Source organism: Budorcas taxicolor, chromosome 15 (genome assembly GCF_023091745.1).
Source record: "Budorcas taxicolor isolate Tak-1 chromosome 15, Takin1.1, whole genome shotgun sequence".
Lineage (NCBI taxonomy): Eukaryota > Metazoa > Chordata > Mammalia > Artiodactyla > Bovidae > Budorcas > Budorcas taxicolor.
Window position 1 is genome coordinate 43488344 of NC_068924.1, and position 23908 is coordinate 43512251.

Here is a 23908-nt window from a genome sequence, read left to right on the forward strand (position 1 = left end):
GAGACTGAACTGAACTGAACTGAATAATGAGTGATGTTGAGCATCTTTTCATGTGTTTGTTAGCTATCTGTATGTCTTCTTTGGAGAAATGTCTGTTTAGGTCTTTTTTTCACATTTTGTTTGTTGTGTGTTTTTCTGGCATTGAGTTCTGCCTGTATATTTTGGAAATTAATCCTTTGTCAGTTGTTTCATTTGCTATTATTTTCTCCCATTCTGAGGGTTGTCTTTTTACCTTGCTTATAGTTTCCTTTGCTGTGCAAAAGCTTTTAAGTTTAATCAGATCCTGCTTATTTACTTTTATTTTTATTTCTGTTACTCTAGGAGGTCAGTCATAGAGGATCTTATTTTGATTTATGTCATTGAGTGTTCTGCCTATGTTTTCCTCTAAGAGTTTCATAGTTTCTGGTTTTACGTTTATGTCTTTAATCCATTTTGAGTTTATCTTTGTGTATGGTGTTAGGGAGTGTTCTAATTTCATTCTTTTACATGTAGCTGTCCAGTTTTCCCAGCACCATTTATTGAAGAGGCTGTCTGCTCCATTGTATATTCTTGCCTCTTTTGTCAAAAATAAGGTACCCATAGATGTATGGGTTAATTTCTGGGCTTTCTATCTTGTTCCATTGGTCTATATTTCTGTTTTTGTGCCAGTACCATACTGTCTTGATGATTGTAGCTGAAGTCAGGAAGGTTGATTCCTCCAATTCCATTCTTTCTCAAGACTGCTTTCACTATTCGGAGTCTTTTGTGTTTCCATATGAATTGTGAAATTTTTTGTTCTAGTTCTATGAAAAATGTCATTGGTAATTTGATAGGGATCACGTTGAATCTGTAGGATGCATTTGGTAGTATAGTTGTTTTCACAACATTGATTCTTCTAGCCAGGAACATGGAATATCTCTCCATCTGTTTATGTCATCTTTGATTTCTTTCATCAGTGTCTTATAATCTTCTGTGGGCAGTTCTTTTGTCTCCATAGGTAAGTTTATTCCTAGATATTTAATTCTTTTTGTTGCAATGGTACATGAGATTGATTCCTTAATTTCTCTTTCTGATTTTTCATTGTTAGTTTATAGAAATGCAAGTGATTTCTATGTATTGATTTTGTATCCTGCAACTTTGCTAAATTCAAGGCTCCAGTAATTTTCTGATACTGTCTTTAGGGTTTTCCATGTACAGTATCATGTCATCCGCAAACAGTGAGAGCTTTACTTCTTCTTTTCTGATCTGGATTACTTTTATTTCTTTTTCTTCTCTGATTGCTGTAGCTAGGACTTCCAGAACTATGTTGAATAATAGTGGCAAAAGTGGACACCCTTGTCTTGTTCCTGATCTTAGAGGGTATGCTTTCAGTTTTTCACCATTGAGAATAATGTTTGCTGTAGGCTTATCATATATGGCCTTTACTAGGTTGAGGTAGGTTCCTTCTATACCCATTTTTAGAAGAGTTTTAAACATAATGGGTGCTGAATTTTGTCCAAGGCTTTTTCTTCATCTATTGAGATTATCCTATGATTTTTAATCTTTTAATTTGTTAATATGGTGTATCATATTGATTGATTTGCATATATTGAAGAATCCTTGCATCCCTGGAATAAACCCAACTTGATCATGGTGTATGAGCTTTTTGATGTGCTGCTGAATTCTGTTTGCTAAAATTTTGTTGAGGATTTTTGCATCTATGTTCATCAGTGATATTTGCCAGCAGTTTTCTTTTTGTGTGTTGTCTTTGTATGGTTTTGGTATCAGGGTAATGGTGGCCTCGTAGAATGAGTTTGGATGTGTTCCTTCCTCTACAACTTTTTGAAAGAGTTTTAGAAGGATAGGCATTAGCTCTTCTCTAAATGTTTGATAGAATTCTCATGTGAAGCCATCTGGTCCTGGGCTTTTGCTTTTTTGGGAGATTTTGATCACAGCTTCAATTTCAGTGCTTATAATTGAGTTGTTCATAATTTCTATTTCTTCCTGGTTCAGTCTTAGAGGATTGAACTTTTCTAAGAACCTGTCCATTTCTTCCAGGTTATCCATTTTATTGCCATATAGTTGTTCATAATAGTCTCTTATAATCCTTTGTATTTCTGCGTTGTCTGTTGTAACCTCTTCTTTTTCATTTCTAATTTTGTTGATTTGATCTTCCCCCTTTTTTTCTTGATGAGTCTGGCTAAAGGTTTGTCAAATTTGTGTATCTTCACAAAGAACCAGCTTTTAGTTTCATTAATCTTTACTGTTGTTTCTTTCATTTCTTTTTCATTTGTTTCTGCTCGGAGCTTTATGATTTCTTTCTTTCTACTAATTTTGGAGTATTTTGTGTGTTTGGTTTTTTCCACTTGTTTTAGGTATAAAGTTAGGCTCTCTATTCGATGTTTTTCTTGTTTCTTGGGGTAGGACTGTGTTGCTATAAACTTCCCTCTTAGGACTGCTTTTGCTGCATCCCATAGGTTTTGAGTTGTTGTGTTTTTATTGTCATTTGTTTCTAGAAATTTTTTTATTTCCTGTTTGATTTCTTCAGTAATCTGTTGGTTATTTAGAAATGTGTTCTTTAATCTCCATGTGTTTGTGTTTCCTACAGTTTTTTTTCTTGTAATTGATACCTAGTTTCAAAGTGTTGTGGTCAGAGAAGATGCTTGATATGATTTCAGTTTTCTTAAATTTACTGAGGCTTGATTTGTGACCCACGATGTGGTCTATACTGGAGAATGTTCCATGTGCACTTGAGAAGAAGGTGTGTTCTTCTGCATTTGGATGGAATGTCCTGAAGATATCAGTGAGATCCATCTCATCTAATGTATCATTTAAGACTTGTGTTTCCTGGGAAAACTGGTCAACCACTTGTAAAAGAATGAAACTAGAACACTTTCTAACACCATATACAAAAATAAACTCAAAATGGATTAAAGATCTAAACATAAGACCAGAAGCTATAAAACTCCTCAAGGAAAACATAGGCAAAACACTGTCTGACATAAATCACAGCAGGATCCTCTATGACCCACCTCCCAGAGTAATGGAAATAGAAGTAAAAATGCACAAATGGGACCTAATTAAACTTAAAAGCTTTTGCACAATGAAGGAAACTATAAGCAAAGTGAAAAGACAGCCTTCAGAATGGGAGAAAATAATAGCAAACGAAGCAACTGACAAAGAATTAATCTCAAAAATATACAAGGAAGTCCTGTAGCTCAATTCGAGTAAAATAAACGACCCAATCAACAAATGGGCCAAAGAACTAAACAGACATTACTCCAAAGAAGACATACAGATGGCTAACAAACACATGAAAAGATGCTCAACATCACTCTCAGAGAAATGCAAATCAGCACCACAATGAGGTACCATCTCATGCCGGTCAGAATGGCTGCGATCCAAAAATCTACAAACAATAAATGCTGGAGAGGGTGTGGAGAAAAGGGAACCCTCTTACACTGTTGGTGGGAATGCCAGCTAGTACAGCCACTATGGAGAACAGTGTGGAGATTCCTTAAAAAGCTTGAAATAGAACTGCCACATGAACCAGCAACCTCATTGCTGGGCATACACACTGAGGAAACCATAATTGAAAGAGACATGTGTACCCCAATGTTCATTGCAGCACTGTTTGTAATAGCCAGGACATGGAAGCAACCTAGATGTCCATCAGCAGATGAATGGATAAGAAAGGTGTTATACATATACACAATGGAATATTGCTCAGCCATTAAAAAGAACACATTTGAATCAGTTCTAATGAGGTGGATGAAACTGGAAGTAAGAGTAAAGTAAGTAAGAAAGAAAAACACCAATACAGTATGCTGCTGCTGCTACTGCTAAGTCGCTTCAGTCGTGTCCGACTCTGTGTGACCCCATAGACGGAAGCCCACCAGGCTTCCCCGTCCCTGGGATTCTCCAGGCAAGAACACTGCAGTGGGTTGCCATTTCCTTCTCCAATGCATGAAAGTGAAAAGTGAAAGGGAAGTCGCTTAGTCATGTCTGACTCTTAGCAACCCCATGCACTGCAGCCTACCCTGCTCCTCCATCCATGGGATATTCTAGGCAAGAGTACTGGAGTGGGGTGCCATTCACATATATATGGAATTTAGAAAGATGGTATCAATAACCCTATATACAAGACAGCAAAAGAGACATAGATGTATAGAACAGTTTTTTGGACTCTGTGGGAGAAGGCGAGGGTGGGATGATCTGAGAGAATAGCATTGAAACATGTATATTATATTATGTGAAACAGATCGCCAGTCCAGGTTTGATGCATGAGACAGGGTGCTCAGGGCTGGTGCACTGGGATGACCTAAGGGATGGGATGGGGAGGGAAGAGGGTGGGGGGTTCAGGATGGGGAACACATGTAAACCCATGGCTGATTCATGTCAGTGTATGGCAAAAACCACTACAATATTGTAATTATCCTCCAATTAAAGTAAATAAATAATAAAAAGACTTGTGTTTCCTTATTAATTTTCTGTTTTGATGATCTGTCCATTGGTGTGAGTGGGGTGTTTAAGTCTCCTACTATTATTGTGTTACTGTCAATTTCTCCTTTTATGTCTGTTAATGTTAGTCTTATGTATTGAGGTGCTCCTTCCCATGTTGGGTGCATAGATATTTACAGTTGTTATATCTTCCTCTTGGATTGATCCCTTGATCATTATGTAGTGTCCTTCCTTATCTCTTGTAATCTTCTTTATTTTAAGGTCTATTTAGTCTGATATGAGAATTGCTACTCCAGCTTTCTTTTGTTTCCCATTTGCATGAAATATATTTTTCCATCCTCACATTTTCAGTCTTTATGTGTCTTGAGGGCTAAAGTGGGTTCTTGTAAACAGCATATATATGGTTCTTGTTTTTGTATCCATTCAGCCAGTCTGTGTCTTTTGGTTGGAGCATTTAATCCATTTACATTTAAAGTAATTATTGATATATATGTTCCTATTACTATTTTCTTAATTGTTTGGGGGTGATTTTGTAGATCTTTTTTCTTTTGTATTTCTTGACTATATAAGTCCATTTAATGTTTGCTGTAAAGCTGGTTTGGTGGTGCTGAATTCTCTTTTTTTTTTTTTTTTAGTTTTTTTTTTTATATTATTATTATTTTTTATTATTATTATTTTTTTTAATTTTAAAATCTTTAATTCTTACATGTGTTCCCAAACACGAACCCCCCTCCCACCTCCCTCCCCATAACATCTCTGTGGGTCATCCCCATGCACCAGCCCCAAGCATGCTGTATCCTGCATCAGACATAGACTAGCGATTCAATTCTTACATGATAGTATACATGATAGAATGCCATTCTCCCATATCATCCCACCTTCTCCCTCTCCCTCTGAGTCCAAAAGTCCATTATACACAGCTGCGTCTTTTTTCCTGTCTTGCATACAGGGTCGTCATTGCCATCTTTCTAAATTCCATATATATGTGTTAGTATACTGTATTGGTGTTTTTCTTTCTGGCTTACTTCACTCTGTATAATCGGCTCCAGTTTCATCCATCTCATCAGAACTGATTCAAATGGCTGATTCAAATTTTTAATGGCTGAGTAATACTCCATTGTGTATATGTACCACAGCTTTCTTATCCATTCATCTGCTGATGGACATCTAGGTTGTTTCCATGTCCTGGCTATTATAAACAGTGAATTCTCTTAACTTTTGCTTGTCTGAAAAGCTTCTTATTTCTCCATCAGTTTTGAATGAGATCCTTGCCGGGTATAGTAACCTTGAATGAATGAATGAAGTTGCTCAGTTGTGTCCAACTCTTTGCGACCCCATAGACTGTAGCCTACTAGGCTCCTCTGTCCATGGGATTTTCCAGGCAATAGTGCTGGAGTGGATTGCCATTTCCTTCTCCAGGGCATCTTCCCAACCTAGGGCTCAAACCCAGGTCTCCTGCACTGTAGACAGAAGCTTTACCGTCTGAGCCACCACAGTAACCTTGGATATAGATTTTTCCCTTTCAGTACTTTAAATATATCCTGCCATTCCCTTCTGGCCTGCAGAGTTTCTGCTGAAAAGATCAGCTATTAAGCAAATGGGGTTTCCTTTGTATGTTACTTGTTGCTTTTCCCTTGCTGTTTTTAATATTGTTTCTTTGTGTTTAGTCTTTGTTAGTTTGATTAGTATGTGTCTTGGCATGTTTCTCCTTGCGTTTATCCTGTATGAGACTCTTTGTGCCTCTTGGACTTGATTGGCTATTTCCTTTTCCATGTTGGGGAAATTTTCAACTATAATCTCTTCAAAAATTTTCTCTTCTTCTTCTGGGACTCCCATAATTTGAATATTGCTGTATTTGGTATTGTCCCAGAGGTCTCTGAGACTATCCTCAGTTCTTTTCATTCTTTTTACTTTATTCTGCTCCTCAGAAATTATTCCCACCATTTTATCTTCCAACTTACCAATTTGTTCTTCTGCTTCAGATATTCTCCTATTGATTCCTTCTCAGTTCAGTTCAGTCACTCAGTGGTGTCCGACTCTTTGTGACCCCATGAATCACAGCACACCAGACCTCCCTGTCCATCAACAAACCCCGGAGTTCAGTCAAACTCATGTCCATCGAGTTGGTGATGCCATTTGGCCATCTCATCCTCTGTCGTCCCCTTCTCCTCCTGCCCCCAATCCCTCCCAGCATCAGAGTCTTTTCCAGTGAGTCAACTCTTTGCATGAGGTGGCCAAAGTCTTGGGAGTTTCAGCTTTAGCATCAGTCCTTCCAATGAACACCCAGGACTGGTCTCCTTTCAGATGGACTGGTTGGATTTCCTTGCAGTCCAAGGGACTCTCAAGAGTCTTCTCCAAAACCACAGTTCAAAAGCATCAATTCTTCGGCGCTCAGCTTGCTTCACAGTCCAACTCTCACATCCATACATGACTACTGGAAAAACCATAGCCTTGACTAGTAATTCCTCTGCTTTTCAATGTGCTATCCAGGTTGGTCATAACTTTCCCTCCAAAGAGTAAGCGTCCTTTAATTTCATGGCTACAGTCACCATCTGCAGTGATTTTGGAGCCCCAGAAAATAAAGTCTGACACTGTTTCCACTGTTTCCCCATCTATTTCCCATGAAGTGATGGGACCAGATGCCATGATCTTCGTTTTCTGAATGTTGAGCTTTAAGCCAACTTTTTCACTCTCCACTTTCACTTTCATCAAGAGGCTCTTTAGTTCTTCTTCAGTTTCTGTCATGAGGGTGGTGTCATCTGCATATCTGAGGTTCTTGATATTTCTCCCGGCAATCATGATTCCAGCTTGTGTTTCTTCCAGCCCAGCATTTCTCATGATGTACTCTGCATAGAAGTTAAATAAGCAGGGTGACAATATACAGCCTTGACATACTGCTTTTCCTATTTGGAGCCAGTCTGTTGTTCCATGTCCAGTTCTAACTGTTCTAACTGACCTGCATATAGGTTTCTCAAGAGGCAGGTCAGGTGGTCTGGTATTCCCATCTCTTTCAGTATTTTCCACAGTTTATTGTGATCCACACAGTCAAAGGCTTTGGCATAGTCAATAAAGCAGAAATAGATGTTTTTCTGGAACTCTCTTGCTTTTTCCAGGATCCAGCGGATGTTGGCAATTTGATCTCTGCTTCCTCTGCCTTTTCTAAAACCAGCTTGAACATCAGGAAGTTCACAGTTCACATATTGCTGAAGCCTAACTTGGAGAATTTTGAGCATTACTTTACTAGCGTGTGAGATGAGTGCAATTGTGTGGTAGTTTGAGCATTCTTTTGCATTGCCTTTCTTTGGGATTGGAATGAAAACTGACCTTTTCCAGTCCTGTGGCCACTGCTGAGTTTTCCAAATTTGCTGGCATATAGAGTGCAGCACTTTCACAGCATCATCTTTCAGGATTTGAAATAGCTCAACTGGAATTCCATCATCTCCACTAGCTTTGTTCATAGTGATGCTTTCTAAGGCCCACTTGACTTCACATTCCAGGATGTCTGGCTCTAGGTGAGTGATCACACCATCGTGATTATCTGGGTTGTGAAGATCTTTTTGTACAGTTTTTGTGTGTATTCTTGCCACCTCTTCTTAATATCTTCTGCTTCTGTTAGGTCCATCCCATTTCTGTCCTTTATCGAGCCCATCTTTGCATGAAATGTTCCATTGGTATCTCTAATTTTTTTGAAGAGATCTCTAGTCTTTCTCATTCTGTTGTTTTCCTCTATTTCTTTGCATTGATTGCTGAGGAAGGCTTTCTTATCTCTCCTTGCTATTCTTTGGAACTCTGCATCCAGATGCTTATATCTTTCCTTTTCTCCTTTGCTTTTTGCTTCTCTTCTTTTCACAGCTATTTGTAAGGCCTCCTCAGACAGCCACATTGCTTTTTGCATTTTTTTTCCCATGGGAATGGGATTGATCCCTGTCTCCTGAACAATGTCATGAACCTCTGTCCATAGTTCATCAGGCACTCTGTCTATCAGATCTAGTCCCTTAAATCTATTTCTCACTTCCACTGTGTAATCATAATGGATTTGATTTAGGTCATACCTGAATGGTCTAGTGATTTTTCCCACTTTCTTCAATTTAAGTCTGAATTTGACAATAAGGTGTTCATGATCTGAGCCACAGTCAGCTCCCTGTCTTGTTTTTGCTGACTGTATAGAGCTTCTCCATCTTTGGCTGCAAAGAATATAATCAATCTGATTTCGGTGTTGACCATCTGGTGATGTCCATGTATAGACTCTTCTCTTGTGTTGTTGGAAGAGGATATTTGCTATGACCAGTGCGTTCTCTTGGCAAAACTCTATTAGCCTTTGCCCTGCTTCATTCCGTACTCCACGGCCAAATTTGCCTGTTACTCCCCTAGAGTATTGTTAATTTCAGTAATTGGTTGTTTGTCTCTGCATGTTTATTCTTTAATTCTTCTAGATCTTTGTTAATTGATTCTTGCATTGTCTTCATTTTATTTTCAAAATTTTTTTAATCATATTTACTATCATTATTCTGAATTCTTTTTCAGGTAGGTTGCCTCTTTCCTCTTCATTTATTTGGACTTCTGTGTTTCTAGTTTGTTCCTTTATTTGGGTAGTATTTCTCTGTGTGTGTGTTAGTCACTCAGTCGTGTCTGATTCTTTGCAACCCAATGAACTGTAGCCTGCGAGGCCTCTCTGTCCATGGAATTCTCCAGGCAAGAGTACTGGAGTGGATTGCCATTCCCTTCTTCAGAGGATCTTCCTGACCCAGGAATCGAACAATGTTCTCCTGCATTGCAGGCAGATTCCTTACTGTTTGAGCTACAGGAAAGTCCTTAGTATTTCTCTTCCTTTTCATTATTTTCTTTTTAACTTATTGTGTTTGAGGTCTCCTTTTCCCAGGCTTCACGGTTGAATTCTTTCTTCCTTTTCGTTTCTGCCCTCCTAAGGGGCTTCCCTTGTAGCTCAGTTGGTAAAGAATCTCCCTGCAGTGCAGGAGACCTGGGTTCGATCCCTTGGTTGGGAAGATCCCCTGGAGAAGGAAATGGCAACCCACTCCAGTATCCTTGCCTGGAAAATCTCATGTACAGAGAAGCCTAGTGGGCTGTAGTCCATGGGGTCACAAAGAGTCGGGCACGACTGAGTAACTAACACAAACACTTAAGGTTGGTCCAGTGGTTTGTGTAAGCTTCCTATAGGATCAGATTTGTGCCAGGTTTTTGTTTGTTTTTCCTCTAATGGGCAAGGCTGAGTGAGGTGGTAACCCTGTCTGCTGATGATTGGGTTTGTATTTTTGTTTTGTTTGTTGTTTAGATGAGGTGTCCCGCACAGGGTGCTACTGGTGGTTGGGTGATGCCAGGTCTTGTATTCCAGTGGTTTCCTTTGTATGAGTTCTCACTATTTGATACCCCCTAGTAGGGTTAGTTCTCTGGTAATGTAGGGTCTTGAAGTCAGTGCTCCCACTCCAAAGGCTCAGGTCTTGACCTCTGGTCAGGAGCGAAGGTTTCACACGTGGTTTGTTATGGCATTAAGTGAGATTAAAACAAATACCCAAAAAATGAGAAACCAAAGATGAACCTCAGACAAATGGCAGTTACAAATTCAGGCAAATAATAATTAAAATAATGAAATATACACATAGACATATATACCCATGAACAAAGTGAAAACAGTCCACAAAAATAAAATACAATAGATTGACCCTGTGAACAAAGGAAACCAAAAATTATATTTACCAGTTAAGAACAAAACTAACTAAAGCACAAACAGGAAAACAAAACTAAAGCAAGGTGGAACAGTAGGAAAGGCAAACAAAGGAATAAATGTAGAAAAAATATAATAGGTTTAAAAAAATTAAAAGTTAAAATTATAAAAAAGAGAAAAGAAGAAAAAAGGAAAACCCCACAGAACTGCAAAAGCCTGACAGAGATGCAGAGGTTTATAACAACAATAAAAAGTGTGACTGAATATACACAAATACATATACACCCATAAGCAAAATCAAAACAGTCTAACAAAAGTAAGGATTGACCTGGCGAACAAGGAACCAAAAATTATGTCTACCTGAAAAAAACTAACTAAAGCACAAAATGGAAAACAAAACGAAAGCAAGGTGCCAACTGGGGAATAAAGTAATGAAAATAAAACTAACAACTATGTTGAGAGGAAAGGAAAGAAAGAAAAGAAAGAATAGATATGCAAAGTTAAATAGAGGTAGATAAAGAAGATTTATATATATTAAAGATTAACTGCAGGGGGAAAAGAACAGTAGGAAAAACAAAGGAATAAACGTAGAAAAAATAATAATAGGTTTAAAAAATTAAAAGAAGAGAAAAGAAAAGAAAAGTAAAACTCCCCAGAACTGCAAAAGCCCAACGTAGAGGCAGAGGTTTATAACAAGAAAAAAATGTGACTGAGAAAAAAAGAATAAAAAGAAAAAGCTCAAAAGCTTAATTAGATTTCATAGTGCCAATAAAATTGACAACTACAACAGAGGAGGGGGAAAAAAATCCAAAAGAATCTACAGAACAAGTCAAAACATAAGAATAATAAGTGTTTTCCTTGAGTCACTGCTGTTAGATTCCTTTCCCTCGCTGGGAATCACAGTCCACCTCACCTCCCTAGGATGCCCTCTAACACTGCTGATCTCTGGATCTGCTGTGGGGGCAGCTCAGATTCTAATCAAGTTCTACTCCTGTGTGTTCTTGCCTCCAATGTCAACAGCTATCAGAACTAGTGTGTTTTCTCTTGTGGGAGCTCTCAATGACCTTTTGTATATTCCATAGAGACAGTCTGTCTAGTTGATCATGTGGATTTAATCTGTAGCTTGTACAGCTGGTAGGAGGGTTTTGGGTCTTCTTTCTTAGTCACACTGCCCCTGTGTTTCAATTGTCGTTTATTTCCACCACTGCATATGGGCCATCCACTGGGGGTTTGCTCCTGAGGCTGCCCTGGAGGACTTGGGTTTGCCCCTATGAGGGCCAGGTGTGATGGTGCAGCTCCCTGCAGAATCGCAGGGATTCTGGCAGTACCAGGTACTCAGAGGAGTTGGCAGCTAGGGCAGCAGGAAATATAGTGCTCTAGAAGGTTATGGCAACCAGTATTGACCAATAGCTCCAGTATTCTTGCCTGGAGAATCCCCCTTCCTGACAGAGAAGCCTGGCAGGCCACAGTCTACAGGGTCACAAAAAGTTGGACACTACTGAAGCGACCCTGCACGCATAGCTGCAAGACCTTTTTTGCCTGTGGCAGCTCTGCCCCAGTGAAAGCTGAGCGTGAAGGTGACACAACTGCTTGGCTTGGGGGACCCTGGAGGCGCCAAGTGTGCAGGTGCACAGACTGCCTCCGCTGCAGGAGTTACAGCCCCATCAGAATCTTTTTTTGTGCCTCTTGTGGCTGGTGATCAGAAGTCCTCTTTGGCTAGTCTTTCTCTGTAGCTCCACCGGTTCAGGCACTTAGAGGGCTTCCTTGCCTAGGGTCCTTCTCTGTTGTTCACGCATCAGGCACATAGAGGGGCCCTACTCTGTAGATCAGCATGTCAGGCACTTAAAGGGGCATCCTGGGTGGGGTCCTACTCTGTAGTTCAGTGCCTCAGGCCTTTGCTGGGCCAGCCCCTCTGTTGTTCAGCTGCCAATGCTGGCATGTAGGGGAAGAGAGGCTATGGTGATGGCTCCAGCCCCTATGCATGACTCAGCAGTATCTCCTTGCTTCCCTGGCTGCCCAGCTTTCCTCTGCAGGCATTTCCCAGCACAACCTCCTCCCTCACATCCCTGATCCGTCTCTCCGCAGTCAATAGCAGCCCTCGCCCAGGGATTGCTCCACAATTCTTAAGCTCCATCTCCCAGCTGGTGCGCCTTCCAGGGGGTCTGCATCCCTGTCCAGGGCATGTATGGTTGCAGCAAGAGCTGTCTGATTCTCATTCCATTTAGGCTGCCACAGATCAGCTGTTTCACTCTCAGCCTTAAATATTTCTCCTCTGACTCAGACAATTGGCCCTATGTGGGGATCGGACCCCTGCTTCAGTTCCCCCACCTGCCAAAGGCAGGTCCAGTCCTACTAATACTCCTGTTTTTCCCCTTGGTTCCTTCATTCTACCAAGTTTTACGTGGGTCTATATATTATTTTCCACTGGTCAGGTACTCCTGTCCAATCTCAGCTGGTGTTCTGCGTGCACTTCTGTGTCTGAAGGCGTATTCCTGATGTATCTGTGGAGAGAGATGTACTCCACGTCCACCTGCTCCTCCACCATCTTGTTTTCCTCTGGGTAAATTCTTGATACATATGTGCTAGTTAGTACTTTGCTGAAGAGTTGAGGGTGGGATCGGCAGCCACCTACAAATCTATAGTGCTTTCTTTGTGTATAGCCTTACCCTCTTTGGCAGTCTCGCCTGTGGAGTTTAGTTGTCTTGGCCTTGCTGGACTCTCAGCACCATCTCCTCCGTTCATGTAGACTGTTGAGCTCTGCTTGGGTGTTCTTTCCCTTCTCTATAGCTTGGAATGTCTAGACAGTAAGCTAGGATAATCGTGGGGCTTGTCTCATAGGTTTCTCCTCTGTCAGGGATCACTGCCTCGTGCTGCCTGATGACTAATGTCTGAAAATCGTTACTTCATGTATTTTATCCATTTTTTAGGTTGTTTCAGGAGGGAGGACAAGTCTGGTCTGTTCCTTCATTTTGGAACATAAGTGGGAGTCCAAATCTAGAATAATTTGAATGCGAAGGAAACCATCATCTGTGATTGTATTTTTTACCTATTGTTTGCCTTTGATTCACAAAGGTCAGATCTGTCTCCCCATCTTCCCAGCTCACACAAATGCCTAGACTTCCAGTTGAAGCCATCTTAAAGATTACAGGGAATTGTTAACTGACTGGTTAGGCTAAGGTAGTAATACTGATCATCCATTGACTATGTAGGGTTTCTTGTGAGTCCACATATTCTCCAGGTCTACACAATTATTTTTTAATAGTTACAGAAAGACTTCTGAAAAACCTTTATTGATAATAACTTTTATCAGCTTACATGTTTTAAATTGATCAATTTGTATTGTAAGCACTGCTAATGTAACTTTGCCTTCCAAATAATTCACTTACCATTTCATTTCATGATCTCTGCCATGCTGTCAGTGGAAAAACTATGGCCTAGTTCAAAAGCTTATTTTTGCATTAGACTTTACAGAATTCTGTAGTTACTTTTGAAATTCTAAAGCATCCTAAGGTTTAGTGAGTCAGAATTTTGACTGTAGGAAGAAAGGTTGTTAGCCTTCTCTTGCTTTCCTGCTTGCTGACTGAACACAGAAGTTGCATCAGGAGCGGTAATAGAATAGGATCAGGTCCCAGAATCTTACAAACAACAATGAAAATGTAGTGGCACAGGACAAAATGGAGACATGGAGGCTGTTCTGTGTCAGAATAGCAATAGGTATGAAAAAGGCATGCATTTTAGTTGACTGGGAATCATTCTGACTCAATAGATGACCTGACTATTGGAATACTTAAAGTGAGTATAAGAAACATCCACAGATACAGCAAGTATGGAATAGGCATTTCATTTGTGGCTTTTACCACTTATACCCCGTTAGTCACTAAGTTCCACTATTTCTCCCTCTGCATGTTTTCACATCGTTTTCTTCTTTTCTTCATTCTGCTCCTCACATCTACCCTTTTATGAACAGAGGTCAGTATACACAGCATGTGAGCCAGTCTGGAGTGCAGCCTGTTTTTTTTATGGCCTGTAAGTTAGGTTTTTTACATTTTTAAATGGTTGGAAAGAAAGGTTAAAATAGTAATATTTCATGGCATGTGAAAATTATATGAAACTAAGTTCCAAAGTCCATAAATAAAGTTTTATTGTATTGTTTATGGGTGCTTTTATGCTGTGACAGCAGAGCTGAGTGGTTACAGAAGAGGTTGTATGGCCTGTGAAACCAAAAATACTTACTATCTGTATCTGGCTTTCACAGAAAAGAAGTTTGTGGAGTTCTGCTCTGCATTGCTATTGGAGTGGAGTGTTTGTTTAGAAATGCAGAGTTGATGATAGCACATACACTTCCTCCACTCCAGACATAAGTTCAAAAATCTTCCCTGGTGGGACTTCCCTGGTGGTCCAGTGGTTAAGACTGAGCTCCCACTATGGGGGGTATAGGTTCGATCCCTGGTTGGAGATCACAGAGTGGGTAAAAATTAAAAAAAAATCTTCAGTGGCTACTTATTGCATATGGGGGAAAAAAATCCAAGCTCCTTTGTGTGACATCCAGGACTCTACAGCCTGGCACCAACCTGTTCTTTCTGGCCTCCCTCCTCACCATTCCAGTCTTCTCTGACTTACCAAAATGCTATTAACACTGAGATATGTGTTATTCTTTAACTGCCAATGTTATTTCCAGCTTTGGAGTCTGCAAATGCTGTGTGCTATGCCTGTCCTTGCACATCTTTTCTACCCATAAATCCCTGTTCAGTCATCCAGACCTGCCTGAAATGGCACCTCTTCATAGTGAGTATTCTTTAGGCTCGCCCCCTCTCTGTAACCTCATCACATTTTGGAGAGTCCTCTTCTGTTAGCACTTATCACATGACATTGTGATTATAACCATACTCTGAGCTCTTTGGAGGTAAAGAGTATGTTTTATGCTTGCTTTTTCCTCTAGTAGAGCTTCCCTGGTGGCCTCTGCAATGTAGGAGACCCAGGTTCGATCCCTGGGTCAAGAAGATCCCCTGGGGAAGGGAATGGCTACCCACTTCAGTATTCCTGCCTGGAGAATTTCATGGACAGAGTAGCCTGACGGGCTACAGTCCATGGGTTTGGAAAGAGTCGGACATGACTCAGTGACTAATACTTCCACTTTTTTCCCCTCTAGTATCCTACAGAGTACCTTGTACATGACAGATAGCAACTATGTTAAATGAATAGACTGATTAAGATTATAATGATATTTCTATTCTCTGTATACAATATATAACATTTAAACAAACCCAACTAAATAATTTGTGCTCTCTCTCTTTATATTTATGTCAGAAAATGTATCTTGTGATGGAGCTTTGTGAGGATGGAGAACTCAAAGAAATTCTGGATAGGAAAGGTCATTTCTCAGAGAATGAGACAAGGTGGATCATTCAAAGTCTCGCCTCAGCTATAGCCTATCTTCACAATAACGGTAAGAAGAGGATCACCCAGCTTATTGACGCCATGAAGGCAGATAGCACTTTTGTTTAAGGCTGATTGTATTCAGGATTCATAGTCACAGAAGTAATGCCTACTGATACAGAAAATTTGATTTTAAAAATTAAATTTTTTCCTTTGTAACTTTATTGATATATTTTAATTAGAAACAAGACAGGTATGCAATTACGTTGTCCATGGATAAGAAAAATTATGATCATTTCTATTCAACAACTTGAAAAGAAGCTAATATTATTAAATCCAAAATAGAAAATCAATAGAAGTGAAATTTCTAAAAACTCAGATATTAATAATAATGTTAAAAATCTGCATATACTAGGCATTTAAAAAATTTTTAGACTTAATTATTAGAGCAGTTTTAGGTTCACAGCAAAACTGAGAAGTTACAGAGATTCCCAAATACCTCTATCCATGCATGCAAATACTTCCCCATTATTAGCATCCCCTATCAGAGTGGTTACACTTGTTACAGTTGATGAACTTGCACTGACACATCGTTATCACCCAAAGTCCATAGTTTACATTAGTGTTCGCTCTTGGTATTGTACATTCTATGGGTTTTGACAAATGTATGATCCACCAGTAGAGTACCATATGGGAGTCGTTTCACTACTTTAATATCCACATTTAAATATTTTTCTAATTCTTCTAATTGCTTTACTATTCTTTGGTATTATTGCTACTGTTTTTCCTCATGCTCCTGCTTTTTTTTTCCCCTTCAGTGTTAGTTTGGCTTACATGTGACCTTAGAAGCTTCTCATTTTATCAGTTCAGTTCAGTTCAATTGCTCAGTCGTGTCTGACTCTTTGTGACCCCATGGACTGCAGCACACCAGGCTTCCCTGTCCATCACCAACTCCCGGAGGTTACTCAAACTCACGTCCATCGCATCTGTGATGCTGTCCAACCATCTCATCCTCTGTCATCCCCTTTTCCTCCTGCCCTCAATCTTTCCCAGCTTCAGGGTCTTTTCTAATGAGTAGGTTCATTGCATCAGGTGGCCAAAGTATTGGAGTTTCTGCTTCAGCATCAGTCCTTCCAATGAACACCCAAGGCTGATCTCCTTTAGGATTAACTGGTTGGATCTCTTTGCAGTCCAAGGGACTCTCAAGAGTCTTCTCCAACACCACAGTTCAAAAGAGATGAAAAAAACTGTTCCAGAGAGGTAGGGGACATGGTTAGGTGTGCAGAGCTGGTGCTGGAACCTAGGGGCTCATTCAACAGATGTTCCCTAAGCACCTACAGCATTGAGGTTGGTCTTAGAGTTTACAGAGGTTCAAACACAAGGCACCTGCCTCTCAGGGAAATTGGTGAGAAATGGCGTATGCAAACAAATTGATGATTTGTTTTCGAATGGAGTACAGAAAACAATATGATGATTTTTTGAGAGCAATATAGAGAGCATGGAGCATAGGTGTACTAAGTGCCTCATTTGATTTGGAAAGTCAAGCAAGAATTCACAGAGGAAGCAAAACTTGAGCTGAGGAATACAAACTCAGGTGAAAAAGGGAGCGCTTTCCAGGCAGAGAGTGAGGATTTTTGCAAGAGCAGAAAACCAAAGACTTGATATTTTGCTAATTTCAGTTCTCCCACATTAAGCTATAAAGTCAGTATATTTCAAACTAAATCTTAACAGGATTTATCATGGAACTTGATAAAATTATTTTGAGAGGGATGAGAATAGTAAAGAAAACAATGAAAAAGAACAGTGGAGGCAGCAGAGAGACTTGCCCTGCCAAGTGTCAAACCACATTATGAAGATATATTAGTTAAAGTTTTGTGGTGTTTATGTAAAAAGAGATAAGGAGAACAGTAGAAATTCCAAACACAGGTTGAGTGTGGAAGGGAACTGTAAACAACTAGGAATAGTAGACAGTCCAGGGCTCATCCAGCCTCCTTTCTCCGGAAATTATACCTATAGATTTTTAAATTTAGGGAAATGATTACAATGGACATGGGCTGGATCAGTTATTTGCAAAGGAAATATTTGGTACATGAGAGTATTTGCATGTACATAAAAGTCCTGCCTGAGCCCTGACATGTTCAACTGGAGATTTTGTCTCTCAAGGGTTTTTGTTTTTAACTTTAATGTATAAAGAGTAGAAAAGTGGGACTGGTAGTGCAGAAAATACATTGAAATAAGTATAGCTTGTATACATGTAGCCAAGTTGCAGTATGTTAAATGTTTACGCTGACAGTAACATATGAATAGAAGTAAAGAGGTAATCCTCTCTTTGAAGAGTGAAGGGCATGGGAAAGCTTCCTCCTGCAGGAAGTAGCTAACCTTGGCCATGATCCTCTTTCACACTCACCAGGCCATTCATGATGAAGAGTGGCCAGTCGGAGCAGCAGGGGGCTGGGGAGAGGTCAGGGAGTCAAAGAAAGTGGCTCCTTAAGGTTAGAAACATGGAGAAAAGGGATATGAATATAAGGGAATGAAACAGGGGAGAATTATACCTGGCCCGCCTCAGATTTTTTTCAACAGTTCAGTTCAGTTCAGTCGCTCAGTCGTGTCTGACTCTTTGCGACCCCATGAACCACAATACACCAGGCCTCCCTGTCCATCACCAGCTCCTGGAGTCTACCCAAACTCATGCCCATTGTGTCGGTGATGCCATCCAACCATCTCATCCTCTGTCGTCCCCTTCTCTTTGCCCTCAATCTTTCCCAGCATCAGGGTCTTTTCAAATGAGTCACCTTTCCGCATCAGGTGGCCAATTCAGCTTCAACATCAGTCCCTCCAATGAACACCCAGGACTGATCTCCTTTTTCAGCATCAGTGGATGTTAACTGGTCAAGTTCTATTTGTGTCCACTCTAATTATTTTTTCATTATCCATTTCATTTGATTTGTTGTTTATTTTCTTGGTAGATATAGTACATAGAGATCTGAAACTGGAGAACATAATGGTTAAAAGCAGCTTTATTGATGCTAACAATGAAATGAACTTAAACATAAAGGTAAGATATTAGAAATGGTGGTAAATGTTTGCCTATAAATAGTTTGATATCAAAGTGGCAACGTACATCCTCTTTGTTAGATACATTTCAGAAGCTTTTTAACAGCCAAAAATAAGCAGCCTGTGCTAAAAAAATTAAAATTTCACAAAAGAGGTTGTGACTGACAAGAATAATTTTACAAGTTAAGTAGTGCTACTGAATTTTTTTAAAGTAGATATTCATTTGGATAGTTCTGAATCATTAGTTAATAGCAAACAAACAGATGCTCTGATTTCTAATTAATTTCAAAATTATGCCTGGTAGTTTGATGTAAATGTGTTACAGATTCAGAGAAAAAGTACACCTTGGCTGTGCCTTTGATACTGAATTAATGCTAAAGTCTGTATTTCTCATTTAAAAATTTCTTGGGTATTAATATTTATGTCCTAAGCACAGTTAGTATGCCAAGTATTTATTCTTGAAGACTTTATTCAAATTAAATGTTCTTTAATGTCAAATAAATGATCAGATACATTATTTATTACTTAGCATTTTAAAAGTGGTTGCTTTCAAAATATATGAATGTATTAATTTGGGAATAAAATGTTGTCTTTGAATAACTTGCTCTGTTGCATTTATAACATAAATAGGATTAACAGTATTGTTGTTATAGTCAAATAAATATTTTTAGATGTTTCCATTATAAGCTCTATGAGTGCAGGAATTCTGTGTGTGTCTTATTCACTGTTGGTACCTGGAATAATGCCTGAAATATAGTATGTGCTCAATTAATATTTGGTGCATGAAGGAATAAATGCCCTCCAAAGAACTGAATTGGGTCATGAGAACTTTTATATATTTGATACCTGTATACATTTTCTGTGGAGAAAGATAATGTATCATGATGCTCCAAGTAGGGTCATCATGAACACTCCTGGAGAAATTTATTAATCTCTTTAGAGAAATAGTGATATCACGTTGTTGATAGGAATATTTTCTTACTCCATAAGGTACTGAAAACTTTACATTCAGTGGCTGTGGACCACAATCTTATCTTTGGTTGTGTGATCAGTAAATGTGCCTGTTTTTTCTGCTTTCAGCCCAAGGCTGTTCCAACTTGGGAGACAATACCAAGGGCACACACTGAATATTTAATAACCAAATGTTTAACGACCAAGATTTAGACATGAGCAGAAAGCCTGCAGTTGTAGCAGTAGGCCTCCCGTGTATTTGTAGTTATATTGTGTATTTTTTTTGCTGTTAATTTGCTTCTCGTAGTTTTTAATAGTGTAATAATTTTTAAATTAGTATACTCTAGAAACACAGAGGAAATAATAGTAAAGAAAAGATAGCATTGACTAGAGAAAATGTTTTATAAATAATTATAAAAAAGGAGGAGTTTCTGTGAGTGCTGACAAGAATAATGATTTGCATTTATAACAGTCCTTTAAACTGAAACATAGCTTGAGCATCAGAAAAGTAGATAATAAACTCACCAAGGCCAGAATGTATTTTACAATGAAATAACTTTATAAAGATAAATTTTTATTTTAAAAAATGTTAAATGCCTTCTTGGAAGAGTAACTCCCTATGTTAAACTGGTGAATTTAAATTAGAAGGAGTGAATAATCAACATTATGGGTGTTTTTTCAAAATTTGAAAAACCAAGTTTCTCTTGACCAGGTTTCTTTTTCACAAGGAGGGGCGGGTGGGATGGGGAAGCAAGGTCCTTATTAGTAATGCAAGGAAAGCCCCTCTGTCCTCAAGAATTCCTGAATTAAATGCAATACAGTGTAGTGAAAATCCTGTAGGCAGAATGTGTGAACTTCGGATCTGGAAAACTGGTGACTCTATGTGAATTTCTTCTTGCAGGTGACTGATTTTGGCCTAGCAGTGAAGAAGCACGGAAGGAGTGAGGTCATGCTGCAAACCACATGTGGGACACCCATCTATATGGGTAAGTTAGGAGGCTTTAAATGATTTTTTTTTTCCTATAGAAAAAAGTAGAACAACTTGTGTGGATTAAAATTTGAGCAGTTTGATTTTGCATCATGACTTAATGGCCCTGATCAATCTACCTTTTCTTTTCTTGAAAGTGAAAGTATTTTAGTTGTTGTCACAAATTTCATAGTTCTTATCTTTGGAGATTATAGTGTTCATCATTTCTCTGGGCTCTTCTTATAACTGTTTATGTCTCTTAGGTAATCATACACCCAAACCTAATTATCATTTTGTTAATTTATGCTAAAATAATGCATGTGTTTTGCTTCTTTCCATTTTTTATCCAATTTCATTGCCATCCAGTAGTTTTTCATAGAGTCCTGATTAAATATATTTCATAAACCAACAGTTTCTCATTTTTGTGAATGTGATTTTTAACAGCATTCTTGAAGTATAATTTAGATACCAAAAAAATGTACCATTCAGTGATTTTTCATACATTCACAGAGTTTTACAGCACCACCACAATCCAGTTTAAGCAATTCTACCCCTAGCAGTTGCCTCATGCCCGTTTGCTCTCAATCTCATTCCCATCCCAATCCCAGGTAACCACTGATCTTTGTCTCTCTAGGTTTTCTGTTTCTGGATATTTCATATAAATGAAATCATATAACATCTAGGCTTATACACCTGGTTCTTTTTTTCACTTAGCATGATGTTTTGAGGTACATCCCTGTTGCAACACATATGTGTAGTCTGTTCTGTTCTAATAGTAAACAGTAGTCCATTGTATAGACATGCAACACTTCGTTTATCTATTTATTAGTTGATGCACATGTAGATTGTTTCCAGTTTGGAGCTATTATGAATAATCCTGCGTATGGACATTCGTGTTCAAGTTTTTATGTGGGCATATGGTTTTATTTTCCCTGGGTAGCTACAAAGAAGTGAAATTGCTGAATCATATATTATTTATGTTTATGCTTTTTAAGAAACTACCAAACAATTTTCCAAAGTACTATAAGATTTTACCTTCCCACTAGCAATGTATGAGAGTTCCAGTTTCTTCACATCCTTTCTAACTCTTTATATTACTTATCTTTGTAATTATAGCCATTCTGATGGGTAGGAAGTAGTATCTCATTGTGATTTTTAATTTTCATTACCTTAATGACCAATGATGTTGAACATCTTTTCATGTACTTGTTAGTCATTCATGTATCTTACAATAGACATAGATGAAATGTCTATTCAAATTTGTATCTAATGAGACAATCATATACTTTTTAAATTTATTAAAGAAATAATTGCATTAATAGAAATGTTGAACTATCCTTGTACTTTTGGATTAAACCTCACTTGGTTTGATATATTGCTATATTCAGTTTGATCATAACAGTATGGATCACAACAAACTGTGGAAAATTCTTAAAGAGATGGGAATACCAGACTGCCTTACCTGCCTCCTGAGAAATCTGTATGCAGGTCAACGAGCAATAGTTAGAACTGGACATGAAACAACAGACTGGTTCAAAATAAGGAAAGGAGTATATCAACACTGTATATTGTCGTCTTGCTTATTTAACTTAAATGCGGAGTGCCTTATGTGAAATGCCAGGCTGGATGAAGCTCAAGCTGGAATTAAGACTGCTGGGAGAAATATCAATAACCTCAGATATTCAGATGTGCCACCCTTATGGCAGAAGGTGAAGAGGAACTGAAGAGCCTCTTGATGAAAGTGAAAGCGGAGAGTGAAAAACCTGGTTTAAAACTCAACATTCAAAAAACTAAGATCATGGCATCTAGTCCCATCACTTCGTGGCAAATAGATGGGGAAGCAATAGAAATTGTGACTGACTTTTTTTTCTTGAGCTCCAAAATTAGTGCAGATGTGACTAAAGCCATGACATTAAAAGACACTTGCTCCTTGGGAGAAAAGCTATGACAAACCTAGTCAGCATATTAAAAAACAGAGACATTACTTTACCTACAGAGGTCTGTCTAGTCAAAGCTATGGTTTTTCCAGTAGTCATGTATGGATATGAGAGCTGGACCATAAAGAAAGCTGAGCACCGAAGAACTGATGCTTTAGAACTGTGCTGTTGGAGAAGACTCTTGAGAGTCCCTTGGACTTCAAGGAGATCCAACCAGTCCATCCTAAAGGAAATCAATCCTGAATATTCATTAGAAGGACTGATGCTTAAGCTGAAGCTCCATACCTTGGCCACCTGATACGAAGAGGCAACTCATTGGCAAAGATCCTGATGCTGAGAAATCTTGAGGGCAGAAGAGGAAGGAAGTGATAGAGGATGAGATGGTTGGATGGTGTCGTCAACTCAGTGGACATGAGTTTGAACAAATTCTGGGAGATAGTGAAGGACAGGGAAACCTGGTGTGCTGCAGTCCTTGGGGTTGCACAGAGTTGGACACGACTAAGCAACTGAACAACAGCAAATAATTCAGTTTGTTACCACTTTAGTTCAGAACTTTGAGTGTAGCTTTCTTTCCTGCTGCCCTTATGTTTTTTGATGTTAGGATTATACTATCCTCATTTAAAAAGTAAAATATTTTCATTTTTTGTATATTTATGAACCATTTAAGTAATAGAAATTACCTACTCATTAATTATTTGATGAGATTTCCCATTAAAAATTTTTGGTCCTGGTACCTTGTGGGGATAAAATTTCTATTATTTTCTTTTTTTAAGTTTCTGTTTATTTATTTATTTTGGCTGTGCTGGTTCTTTGTTGTTGCATGCGAACTTTCTCTGGTTGTGGCAAGCAGGAGTTACTCTTTATTGTAGTGTATGGGCTTCTCTTGTTGCAGAACATGGGCTTGTGAGCTGAGTTGCTCCACGGCATATGGGATCTTCCCAGACCAAGAATCAAACTTGCGTCTACTGCATTGGTAGGTGACTTTCTAACCACTAGACCATCAGGGAAGTCCCTGTTATTTTTAATTTATATTAGGTTATTTAAGTTTTTCACATCTTGAATCATTCTGATAATTTATATTTTTCAGAAAATTGTTCATTACATTGCGATTTTAAATTTTATTGGTATAAAGATGCATATTACATTCACTTGTAATTCTTAGATCTGTGGTTTTAGTTCCATATTGATTCTTAATATTTATTTAGAAGGCAATATAATTTAATATTAGCAGTATGGCCTCTGACATCACTGGCTAACTTGGGACTGTAGCTCTGCCACTTGCTTTCTGGTTAGCCCTGTACAAACAACTTTGTCATGGTTTCTACTTTTGTATAATAGGGATTATGCCACCCTTCTATTAAAAAATAATGTAAAACTCTCACTATTTGTAGATGACATGATCCTCTATATAGAAAACCCTAAAGACTCCACCAGAAAATTACTAGAGCTAATTAATCAATGAATATAGTAAAGTTGCAGGATATAAAATCAACACACAGAAATCCCTTGCATTCCTATACACTA

The 23908-nt window shown here is 38.6% G+C and overlaps 1 protein-coding gene across 1 annotated transcript in view; it reads left to right on the forward strand.

Moving 5' to 3' along the window:
• The window catches only part of STK33 (serine/threonine kinase 33), a 96363-nt gene that overhangs the window by 17278 nt on the left and 55177 nt on the right, over positions 1-23908 (forward strand). Inside the window, exons 5-7 of the mRNA XM_052652533.1 lie at positions 15407-15545; positions 18442-18530; positions 20382-20466. Of these exons, the coding sequence (XP_052508493.1) occupies positions 15407-15545; positions 18442-18530; positions 20382-20466 (313 nt within the window). The remainder of the gene's footprint in view (positions 1-15406; positions 15546-18441; positions 18531-20381; positions 20467-23908) is intronic.